Here is a 12,391-nt window from a genome sequence, read left to right as displayed (position 1 = left end):
GTACAGTCCCCTCTCCTGAAGGCGCTGACTCTCCCCAGGGTACAGTCTCCTGTCCTAAAGGAGGAGGTAGGGAGCTGATTGTAGCAATATCTTGTCATCACCCGGTCTGACCTCTCCTGCTCTACCATCCCCACTATTCCTGGCTGCTCAGTCTGAGCTGTAGTTGGGAAACCCGAAAGCAGATGTAACCTCTCCCTAAGCCCGGGAGCCTTATCCTTCTCTCAGTGATGTCGTTACAGTTCAGCAGCAACAGGTTTGAACAGGAGCACCACATCAAACCTTCAAGAATCCACAAGGTGTCCAGTCGCTAAGAGGTGAAAACCTGGAAACAGCTGCCAGTGATGGTGTGATTTATAGCCTGGTGTCAGTCTTGTGTCCAAACATCGCAGGGAGATGGAACCACAGCTGCCCCAGTTTCTCACTGAGCACCCATTAATGCTGACTTGCTCTGAGTAACGAACACTACCACTCGCACAGAACTGTCAATGAAGGGCCTCAGCGGGTACAGCCTGGAGGCAGGTAGGGGGCAGAGATTCGGAGCAACCTTGGGACAGGAACAGGCGGAGCGGCTCCCCTCCCAACCCAGACCCAGGGCAGGACGACCCTGGCACAGTGACCACAGGAAGACCATAAGACAGGGGAGCAGAATGATGGCATTTAGTCAGCCCACCATTCGAACATGTTCCTCAACCCCATTCTCCTGCCTTCTCCACCCTAACCCTTGTTCCCCTTACTAATCAAGGCCCAATCTATCTCTGTCTTAAAGACACTCAGTGACTTGGCCTCCACAGCCCTCTGCACCAATCAGTTCCATAGATTCTCCACACTCTGGCTGGAGGAATTCCTCCTCATCTCAGTTCTAAAAGGGTCGTCTCTTCACTCTGAGGCTACGCACTCGGGTCCTAGTCTCTCTTACTAGTGGAGAGATCTTCTCCATGACAGGTCTATCCAGGCCTCTCAGTATTCTAAGTTTCAATCATCCTTCTAAACTCCATCAAGTACCGACCCAGAATCCTCATTCACTCCTCATATTGCAAGCCCTTCATCCCCGGGGTCATTCTCGTAAACCTCCTCTGGACCCCCTCCAAGGCCAGCCCACCCTTCCTTAGATATGGGGCCCAAAACTGCTCACAATATTCCAAATGTGGTCTGACCAGAGCCTTATACAGCATCAGCAGTAGATCTCTGCATTTGTATTCTAGCCCTCTTGAAATTAATGCTAACTTTGCATTTACCTTCCTAACTGCCAGCTGAACCTGCGTGTTACCCTTAAGAGAATTCTGAAGTAGGACCCCCAACTCCCTTTGTGCTTCAGACTACTGATGCCTTTCTCGATTTAGAAAATAGCCTGTGTCTCTGTTCTTCCAGCCAAAGTGCATAACCTCACACTTTCCCACATGGTACTCTACCTTTACCCACTGTCCTGGCCTGTCCAAATCCTTCTGCAGCCTCCTTAACACTATCCGTCCCTCCGTCTATCCTAGTGTCATCTGTGAGCTTAGCAACAATGCCCTCAGTTCCTTCGTCCAGGTTGTTAATGTATACCATGGATAGCTGCGGTCCCAACACCGACTCCTGTGGAACTCCACTAGTCACTGGCTGCCATCCTGAAAAAGATCCCTTTATCCGTATTCCCTGCCTTCTGCCAGTCAGCCAATGCTCTATCCATGCCAGCACTTTGCCCTGAACACCACGGGGTGTTATTGAGCAATCTCCTATCCGGCACCTTGTCAAAGGCCTTCTGGAAATCTAAATAGATCACATCCACTGGCTCTCCTTTGTCTAGCTTGCTTGTTACTTCCTGAAAGAATTCTAACAGATTTGTCTGACATGCCCTCCCCTTGATGAAGCTGCGCTGACTAACCCCTATATTGCCATGCATTTCCGAATGCACCGCAATCCCATCCTTAGTAATGGACTCTAAAATCTTACCAATGACGGAGGTCAGGCTAACCACCCTGCAGTTTCCCGTCTTCTGCCACCCTCCCCTCTCAAACTGGGTGTTACATTGGGCCATTTTCCAGTCTTTTGAGACCCTCCTAGATTCCAGTGATTACCGAAAGATCATCACCAATGCATCTACAATCTCTTCAGCTTTCTCTTTCTGAACTCTGGGTGTAGTCCATCTGGTCCAGGTGATTTATTCACCTTCAGACCTTTCAGCTTCCCCATCACCTTCTCCTTCGTGATGGCCAATACACTCTGGCCCCTGACTCTCCTGATGTTCTGGTATGCTACTGGTGTCTTCCACTGTGAAGACTGATGCCAAGTATCATTTCTTTGCTCCCCATTACTATTTCTCTGGCTTCATTTTCCACTGGTCCAATGTCCATTTTTGCTTCTAACTCAGATCTACACAAAAAAAACGCCTTGCATTACTAACTGGGAATAGGAGGAGTGATCCAAGGAACAGGCAGATTAATTTCACGACAGAAACAGGTGGGCAATAATCAGACCAATCTTTCTCATCCACTTATGGTTTACAGATTCCCAATTGGCCAGGTTTCCTGTCCATTAGCTCCCAATCTGTCCCGACATATTGAATCAATCACTCCCACTCCAGGTTCCAGGACAAGCCTTCGCTCATTGAGCTCACTCACCTCTTTGGCCTGTCGTCGGGCCTCATAATAAGGCCGGGCCTTCTCGATGCAGTTGCCGAGTTGTGAACCCTGAGCATTCAGCTTCCTTGCAGACTCCGACAGTATTTTCCGGTAGGTATTCCTCGCTTCCTGTTGAAGATGCAGGTCAATACTCAAAAATGCAACAAAGTCCCATATCCAGAAGCAGATCACCTGGAATACTGTTCATATTAAACAGCAAACCACGTGAAGGTTCCTCTACTCTTTTAAGCTGAAAGTAAAACTCCCTCTACGCTGTCCCCATCAAACACACCCAGGACAGCTACAGCAACAGAGCGGCCGGGGTTGCGGGGGGGGAAGGTGGTGGATGTAGTTACAGAGTAGAGCTCACTCTTCCAAACCGAAAGGAAATTTCTCTCCACACTGTCCCTATCAAACATTCCTAAAGACAGGGGCAGCATGAGGTTAGCTACAGAGTAAAACTCTCTCTACACTGTTCCCATCAAACACTCTCACAGCAGGGACAGCACAGGGTTAGATACAAAGTTAAAGCTCCTGTACAGTGACGGGTTGGCAGAAGTGAGACAGTCACAAAATCCCTACAGTGTGGAAGCAGGCCACTTGGCCTATCAAGTGCACACCAACCCTCTGAGGAGCATCCCACCCAGAACAACACCCCTACCCTATCCCTGTGACCCTGCATTTCCCATGGCTCATCCACCTAGCCTGCACATCCCTGGGCACAATGGACAATTTAACTCTGTTGATAAAATATACGGGGAAGAAGTGCATGTGCCTTATATTTATTCATCTGCTATTCCCCTCTTACTCCTCAGACCGTCACACCCACTGTACAGTTCCAACAGTCCGAGGTGACGGCTGATTACTCACCACATTCTTCCTACGTGGCCTGGAGAGGGTCCCACAAGCAAGAGTTTAGAAAATATTTATTCATCAGGCGTGAGCATCATTGGCTAAGCGACCATTTCTTACTTATCCCTAGTTGCGTCTGAGGAGATGGTGGTCAGCTGCTAAGGGATGGGTGACAAATGCTGGCTCAGCCAGTGATGTCCATATCCTGTGCACGTATTTATATAGATTTAAAAAAAAGGCAACATCACGCTACAGGGGACATCCTAGAATCGGTCAGCCCTGTGGGTTGCACCTTCCCTCACCTCAACTTCAATTCCCTTCACTGCACACCTGAGACACTGAGGTTAACTAAGATTGCTCATGCAACCAGCTAACGTAGCTGTTCATAGAGTTGTTTCTGTTTGTCCGTCTCAACACTCTTACTGACCACTCTGCATTTATTGGTCAGTGCAAAGAGTACAGGGTCATGTCATGGCTGTACAGGACATTGGTTAAGCCACTGGAATATTGTGTTCAATCCTGGTCTCCCTGCTACAGGAAGGATGTTGTGAAACTAGAAAGGGTTCAGGAAAGATTTACAAGGATGTTGCCAGGATCGGAGGGTTTGAGCTAAAAGGGACAGGCTGAATAGGCTGGGGCTATTTTCCCTGGAGGCTGAGAGGTGACCTTGTAGAAATGTATAAAATCATGAGGGGCTTGGATAGGGTAAATAGACAAGGTCTTTTCCCCAGGGTAGGGGAATCCAAAACCAGTGGGCATAGGTTTAAGGTGAGAGGGGAAAGATTTAAAAGGGACCTAAGGGGCAACTTTTTCACGCAGAGGGTGGTGCGTGTATGGAATGAGCTGCCAGAGGAAGTAGTGGAGGCTGGTACAATTACAACATTTAAAAGGCATCTGGCTGGGTATATGAACAGGAAGGGTTTAGAGGGAAATGGGCCAAATGCTGGCAAATGGGACTAGATTACTTTAGGATATCTGGTCTGCATGGATGGGTTAGACTGAAGGGTCTGTTTCCGTGCTGTACATCTCTATGACACTATTGGGGCAAGGGGAATGAAGGCGATATACTCACATTCAGCTGTAGTTCCAGTTTATTGATCTCCTCACTGGCCTGGTTAAGGTGTTCCAGCTCTTCCTGTGGGAAAGAGGAGCAATTCTGGTTAGAACATGAGAAATAGGAGGTGGTAGAGGACACTTAGCACTTCGAAGCCACTCCACCATTCAACAAGGCCGTGGCTGACCTTCAACTTCAGCACCATTCCCCATTCAACATGCCCATAACCTTCGATGTGTTTACTATGTACAAATCTATTCATTTGAGCATACTCAACATGGAGACTCCAAAGCCATCAGATTTCTCCGAGCAAAGAAGTCATTCCTCATTCCAGTCGTACATGGCTTGTCCCTTCATCTGAACACGTCCACAACACACTGCTGACACTTCGACTGCAGTGTATAGCTTTACACACACTCACACCCCCAGTACTGATACCCTGTTACTATAACCCACGCAGCCAGACGATGCCCACACAGTGACACCCCGTTCCCGTACCCCGTACGGGAGTACCTCACCCACCATGTCACCCCAACAGAATCCATGCCCTCCCCTCTGCAAACACAATGTGGTCTACTTTGAATAAAAGACTATGTATTTTCCTATGATGCACAAGCGTCTAATTACACTTACAGCCACACTATGTAGACTCACATTGTCTTTAACAATCACAGTTTCCTGGGAGAGACGGCTGAAGCTGGCTGTGAGATTACCACTTTACAGACACATGCCATCTTCCATCTCATCTGCCAGCCACTGTCCACAGCCTACTCTGATACTGCGCTGTTTTTGTACTCTATTTTCTTTCTGAAGAGCCCCTACCCTCCCTCATTAATAAAGTTCCTGTGTGTCACTTACCCATGGTCTTACAGTTAATGGTACCTTCTTACATCACAAGACCACGGTGGGACAGAGACTTGTTGGGAATAGTTCAATCTGGTTGACTCAAAGCTAAAAGTCATTGGTTCAGTCTGTGCTCAAGTATCAGGTTAGCTCATTCAGACGAATCGCAAAGCGGCCATACAGAGCAGGCAGGAGCAACATTCAGAAAACATTCCCTTTACCTCCCCTCAATCCTGCTGCTCAAACTCAAGAAAACTGTCCAGCTGCTCACATGATATCCTCAGGCAGTTTTAAACTCCATTTGCCTTCTGACACGGGATGGAACCTACAATATTAGCAGATCACGTCACTGATGGTCAAGAAGATCCACACCATCCAGGAAGGACCAGGCCACTTGATTTCCACCACATCCACTCCCTTCACCACCGATACTCAGTAGCAGCAGTGTGTGTTGTTAGAAACTTTCAGCGTTGGGGCGGGGGTCGGGGAAGAGGCGCCATTTGGCCTATCGAGTCTACACCGACCCTCTGAACAGCATCCCACCCAGACCAAACCCCCTACTGCATCCTCATAACTCCGCATTCCCCATTGCTGAGCCACCTAGCCTGCGCTTCCCTGGACGCGATTTAACACGGCCAATCCACCGAAACCACGCATCTGTGGGAGAACATGCAAACTCCGCACAGACAGTCGCCCGAGGGTGGAATCAAACCCGGGTCCCTGGCGCCGTGAGGCAGCAGGGCTAACCCACTGTGCCGCTATCTTACAAGATGCGCTGCGGCAACTCAGCCTGACTTCTCGGTTCCAAAAACCAAGGTCTGTACCACCCAGAGGGTTAATTGGGAGCATTGGTACCTGCAAGTTCCCCTCCAAGCGACATACCACACTGATCAGAACCTCATTGTCCTTCCTTCACTGTTGCTGGGTCCAAACTCTAGGGAACTGCCAGCCTAACAGCACTGGGGATGTCCCCACACCCTGGAGGTTCAATCAGCGACAGGCGTTAAACGTTTGTGAAAAAAAATTGAAGTCTGAAGAAAATGGTAACTTAAAAATACAATCCCACTCAACTCTGAAGATGATCAGCCCAGCCTCTTCATGAAACTATTTGCTGCATCAGATCTCCTTCTTCCCTCTAGGCCTGCCCTTCTATTTGGAGCCTGGGGCTCGAGCTGGAGATATCAGCCAGGTCTCGAGTCCGGTGTGCCAGAGATGAACTGAAATGGTGAACTGCTGACTGTATCGTACAGGCCGCCCTCTAATGTGCCCTGGGCAGTGGATGGTCATGCAGCAAAGCCAGAGTCAACAACGCTGGCTCCAGGTCAAATTGCAGACAAAGGTTCGAGCCTGAGAAAGCAGCCTAAAAGCAACACAGTGCGGATGCTGGAAATGTGAAACAGACACTGAGAAACTCAGCAGGTCTGGCAGCATCCGCCGAGAGAGAGACAGAGTTAACATATCCAGTCTGGTACGACGCGTCTTCCGCTGTCCACTGTGAGTGAGCTTCTCAATAGATTTTGGCCTGCAACTGGGATTGCAGACTCCAGTCAGTCGCATTCAGAGGGTGGACGACGGCTGCCCAAGCAAACACAACGTTACTATCTCCTCCAGGGGAAGGGGGATTGTGCACAGATCACACAAAGTGAAGGCGTAGGTACAGAAAGTAATTAGGAAGGCAAATAGAGTGATGACTTTTATTGCAAAGAGAGAGGGATTGGAATACAACTGTGCAGGATATGGGTGAGATTACACCCAGCGTTCTGCTTAACTTGTCGGTTACTAGTCAGCCCAAAGATGTGCAGATTAGGTGGATTGGTCCGTGCTAAATTGGCCATCGTGTCCAGGGGTGCGTTAGTTAGGTGGATTAGCCATAGGAAATGCAGAGTTACAGAGGGTGGGGAAGTGGGTCTGGGTTGGATGCCCTTCAAAGAGTCAGGGTGAAACTTGTTGGGCCGAATGGCCTGTTTCCACACTGTTGGGATTCTACGAATTACTTAAGGAGGGGCACAGTTGCATTGGAAGGAGACCAGAGAAGGTTCACTTCTGCTCACCATCCTGACATGGAAGTATATTGCCGCTCCTTCACCGTCGCTGGGTCAAAATCCTGGAATTCCCTCCCGGACGACATTGTGGGCCAACCCACAGCAGGAGGGCCGCAGCGGTTCAAGAAGGCAGCTCACCCCCACCTTCTCAAGGGAGGGCAACTATGGGCGGGCAAGAAATGCTGGGCCTGGCCAGCGACACCCACATCCCGCAAATGAACAGAAAAAACTCAGGGGATTCCTGCAATGAAGGAGCCGCCCTCGTGTGGCAATTTTGCCCAGCTTACAAGACCAGGGAATTATTCGGTCCACCGTAGGTTATTCAGGCCATCGAGTCTGCTTCACCTTTCCATCAGCTCATCTGATAAAACTCAGCTCCACTTTCCTACCTTTCCTTCCTATAAACCGTCGAATCACTCGCTGAGGGATCGACACTCGGTGTTGAATAGAATATGAGGTGATCTTATTGAAGTATTTAAAATTCGGAAGGGATCTTGACAGCCCAGATGCTGAAGGCTGTTCCCCGCCCCCCCTCAAGGAAAACCCTAAAGCTTTCTATAGGTATGTCAGGAATAAAAGAATGACTAGAGTAAGATTGGGGCCGGTCAAGGACAGTAGTGGGAAGTTGTGCGTGGAGTCCGAAGAGATAGGAGAGGTGCTAAATGAATATTTTTCGTCAGTATTCACACAGGAAAAAGACAATGTAGTCAAGGAGAATACTGAGATACAGTCTATTAGACTAGACGGGATTGAGGTTCATAAGGAGGAGGTGTTAGCAATTCTGGAAGGTGTGAAAATAGATAAGTCCCCTGGGCCGGATGGGATTTATCCTCGGATTCTCTGGGAAGCTAGAGAGGAGATTGCAGAGCCTTTGGCTTTGATCTTTATGTCATCATTGTCTTCAGGAATAGTGCCAGAAGACTGGAGACTAGCAAATGTTGTCCCCTTGTTCAAGAAGGGGAGTAGAGACAACCCTGGTAATTATAGACCAGTGAGCCTTACTTCAGTTGTGGGTAAAGTGTTGGAAAGGATTATAAGAGATAGGATTTATAATCATCTAGAAAGGAACAATTTGATTAGGGATAGTCAACACGGTTTTGTGAAGGGTAGGTCGTGCCTCACAAACCTTATTGAGTTCTTCAAGAAGGTGACCAAACAGGTGGATGAGGGTAAAGCGGTTGATGTGGTGTATTTGGATTTCAGTAAAGCGTTTGATAAGGTTCCCCATGGTAGGCTATTGCAGAAAATACGGAGGCATGGGATTGAGGGTGATTTAGCGGTTTGGATCAGAAATTGGCTAGCTGTAAGAAGACAAAGGGTGGTGGTTGATGGGAAATGTTCATCCTGGAGTTCAGTTACTAGTGGTGTACCTCAAGGATCTGTTTTGGGGCCACTGCTGTTTGTCATTTTTATAAATGACCTGGATGAGGGCGTAGAAGGATGGGTTAGTAAATTTGCGGATGACACCAAAGTCGGTGGAGTTGTGGATAGTGCGGAAGGATGTTGCAGGTTACAGAGGGACATAGATAAGCTGCAGAGCTGGGCTGAGAGGTGGCAAATGGAGTTTAATGCGGAAAAGTGTGAGGTGATTCACTTTGGAAGGAGTAACAGGAATACAGAGTACTGGGCTAATGGTAAGATTCTTGGTAGTGTGGATGAGCAGAAAGATCTCAGTGTCCATGTGCATAGATCACTGAAAGTTGCCACCCAGGTTGATAGCGTTGTTAAGAAGGCGTACAGTATGTTAGGTTTTATTGGTAGAGGGATTGAGTTTCGGAGCCATGAGGTCATGTTGCAGCTGTACAAAACTCTGGTGCGGCCGCACTTGGAGTATTGCGTACAGTTCTGGTCACTGCATTATAGGAAGGATGTGGAAGCATTGGAAAGGGTGCAGAGGAGATTTACCAGGATGTTGCCTGGTATGGAGGGAAGGTCTTATGAGGAAAGGCTGATGGTCTTGAGGCTGTTTTCCTTAGAGAGAAGAAGGTTAAGAAGTGACTTGATAGAGGCCTACAAGATGATCAGCGGATTAGATAGGGTGGACAGTGGGAGCCTTTTTCCTCAGATGGTGATGGCTAGCACGAGGGGACATAGCTTTAAATTGAGGGGTGATAGATATAGGACAGATGTCAGAGGTAGGTTCTTTACTCAGAGTAGTAAGGGCGTGGAATGCCCTGCCTGCAAAAATAGTAGACTCGCCCACTTTAAGGGCATTTAAATGGTCATTGGATAAACATATGGATGATAATGGAATAGTTTAGGTTAGATGGGCTTCAGATTGGTTTCACAGGTCGGCGCAACATCGAGGGCCGAAGGGCCTGTACTGCGCTGTAATGTTCTATGTTCTATGTTCTATGCTGTTGGTGGGTCGAGCATCAGGAGGCACAGTTTAAAGATAACTCACCTAAGTCAGGCAGAGGAAATTCTTCTCACAGAGCGTCAGTGGACTTTGGAATCCTTGTTCCCGGACAGCAGTGCATATACATTTGTTCCAACCCTCACTGACCTTTCCTCTTATTTTTATTACGTTATTAGTTTTGATTCGGAGCTGTGAAATGAGAACCGCGAGCTATTCAAGGGCGAATTAGAGAGAGGCTTTCGATTCACAAGGGAGTCGAGGTTTGGGTGGGATGGGTAGACTGGAAAGTCGATGTGAAGCCACAACCAGATGAATGGCAGGAGAGTTGGAGGGGCCAAATGACCTACACCCCACTTCAGTTTTTCATGTTCTGATTATAGAATCGTGGCTAAATCAGTTCAGGGCTAGGCTAGCTCTTTGAACGGTCTATTCTGGGTTTTTTTTTGTCCCCGCCTAAATTGTTTTAGTTTCTGCTTTAAAAGCGTTACTGTTGAGTCAGGATGTACATTCCAGCCAGCAACAAGCTGCTGCGTGGAAATATGTTCGCTCACGTCGTCTTTTACGATCACCTTAAAGCTGGGATTAATCTTGGGCGCCTGGGAGAGCGGGTGCCTCTTCCCAGGGCTGGAGGAGAAATGCGGGTCGGGGAGCTCCGAATACTACCGTGCGATTCTGCCCGCGACACGACCGAGCAACGCTGCGCCAAATTTCACCGCTGGCTGTCCAACAGGCCCCAGAGCTCTGAGGGACTGGCCGAACGACTCAGACATACACCCTCCTCTGCTCGCTCACACACGGGCGGAGTACAGACTGCAATGGCCAAACCCAAAGCAAAAACGCTAATCGCTGAAATGCGCGACCAACTGGGCGACACCTGCCCAACAATCCAGAGTGCGCCACCAGCTACAACAACAAACAGTTTTTGAGACAAAATCAGTCGAGCTCATAGCGTGGCTCCATTTGCGCTCGCCAGAAGCAACAGTAGCTTTCGCTATGGCGATAACTCGGCCAACCAGAGTCCCCTTGGTATCCAATCAGCACCCTTTTTCTCCCGCCTTGCTGCGACCTTTTCATATTTGGCCTTCTCGCATTTTGTCCGGCTTTCGGCTGCTTTATCTTTCTTCCAGGTAGTATTCTGCAATTCTTCTCCTGCTTGATGCCTCAGAATGTCGGTGTCATCCCGGAGCTTGCATTTTACCATAGGCACGACCAGTTCAGCGCTCGCTGGAGGGGCTGGGGAAGGAATCCTGCGGCGATAGCGCTGACCGAGTGCGATGCTCTGCTCCATTCCAAGGATACGGAATTCTAACAAACTTTTCGGGCTGAAACCCAAGCCAGCCACGGGCCCATGTGGGTAACACGTTCGCCTCGGAGTCAGGAGGTCGAGGGTTCAAGCCTAAAGCCCCCCCCCCCCCCCCCCAAAAAAAACTCCTTTGAAAGGACATAGTCTAAGCTATCGTCACTCAGGGGCAGTGCTGCACTGTCGGGGTGCCGCCTCCCAGAAGAAACACAGGAGATTTGGCAGCTGCTGGGGGTACGGGCAGGATGGAGCCCTCCCTGGCATCCTGGCCAATATTTAATCCCTTAACCAACAGATCAGCGATTCTTCAGCACCTTCCATGTTTTTTAATTCATTCACAGGATGAGGGCGTCGCTGGCTAGGGCAGCATTTATTGCCCATCCCTAATTGCCCAGAGGGCAGATCAGAGTCAACCACAGTGCTGTGGGTCTGGAGTCACATACAGGCCAGACCAGGCAAGGCTGGCAGTTTCCTTCTCTAAAGGACATTAGTGAACCAGATGGGTTTTTCCCGACAATGGATTCACGGTCATCATTAGATTCTTAATTCCAGCTTTTTTTAAAAAAATTGAATTCATATTCCACCATCTGCCATTGCGGGATTTGAACCTGGGTCCACAGAATGTTATCCGAGTCTCTGGGGTAACAGTAAAGCAACAACACCACTAGGCCATCGCCTCACTGACAGTCGGAGTTCGTGGAGACTTCCTGATACTTTTAAATGAAGCCATGTCAATCCTTATCTACTCTTCTGTTAAAAAGAAACTGGAATCTCCTGCCATGAACGGGCCCACGGCGAATACTGACATTATCGGCACAGAAGTCACTCTATCACAGCACTAGCCAATTATCCCACGACTGCTAGGTTTCTGCAATACTCGACGAGCTGTTGTGCCTCTCCCTGGCCGACTTAGGAGTCTGTTCGCCCACCGCCTCCCCCTGCTCCTGAATGCCCGAGAGCGCTCGCTGGAGCTGTCACATCGAACAAGTGCAACGGCATCTCCACAGCCCTGGGGACCCAGCCCCACACAGCCTAATGAGCTTGCAGCCCTTCACTTTGAATTATTTATACCTAATAATGTGAGCTGCGCCTCCTGATTTGCTTCAATTAGTGCCATAACAGCTAGTCAGCTGCTCTCAATATGTGCGGAGCAGCCAATCGCACCCAACTGCTTCACCCTCTCATTCAGTTCACACCACTTTAGGGCAGCTTGGAGTCCAGAAGGTTAACGGCCCCAGACACTGAGCAGCCTGTTTCCCAGTGGAAGGGGATTAATCCTCTCACCCACCTCTCCCCTCCCCTTTCACAGTCAGACACTGAGCAGCCTGTTTCCCAGTGCAA

The 12,391-nt window shown here is 49.0% G+C and overlaps 2 protein-coding genes across 2 annotated transcripts in view; both read right to left on the bottom strand.

The window, feature by feature from the left end:
• sh3bp5lb (SH3-binding domain protein 5-like, b) overlaps window positions 1-4,711 on the bottom strand; it is a 10,126-nt gene extending 5,415 nt beyond the window's left edge. Inside the window, exons 1-3 of the mRNA XM_048616752.1 lie at window positions 4,694-4,711; window positions 4,525-4,587; window positions 2,601-2,729 (exon numbers count right to left, since the gene is read on the bottom strand). Coding sequence (XP_048472709.1) covers window positions 2,601-2,729; window positions 4,525-4,587; window positions 4,694-4,711 — 210 coding nt within the window. The remainder of the gene's footprint in view (window positions 1-2,600; window positions 2,730-4,524; window positions 4,588-4,693) is intronic.
• The window catches only part of gtf2h4 (general transcription factor IIH, polypeptide 4), a 323,881-nt gene that overhangs the window by 25,329 nt on the left and 286,161 nt on the right, over window positions 1-12,391 (bottom strand). The window lies entirely within an intron of this gene.

The sequence above is a fragment of the Rhincodon typus genome, chromosome 35, assembly GCF_021869965.1.
Source record: "Rhincodon typus isolate 14 chromosome 35, sRhiTyp1.1, whole genome shotgun sequence".
NCBI lineage: Eukaryota > Metazoa > Chordata > Chondrichthyes > Orectolobiformes > Rhincodontidae > Rhincodon > Rhincodon typus.
This window is presented reverse-complemented; position numbering and strand designations above follow the sequence as displayed.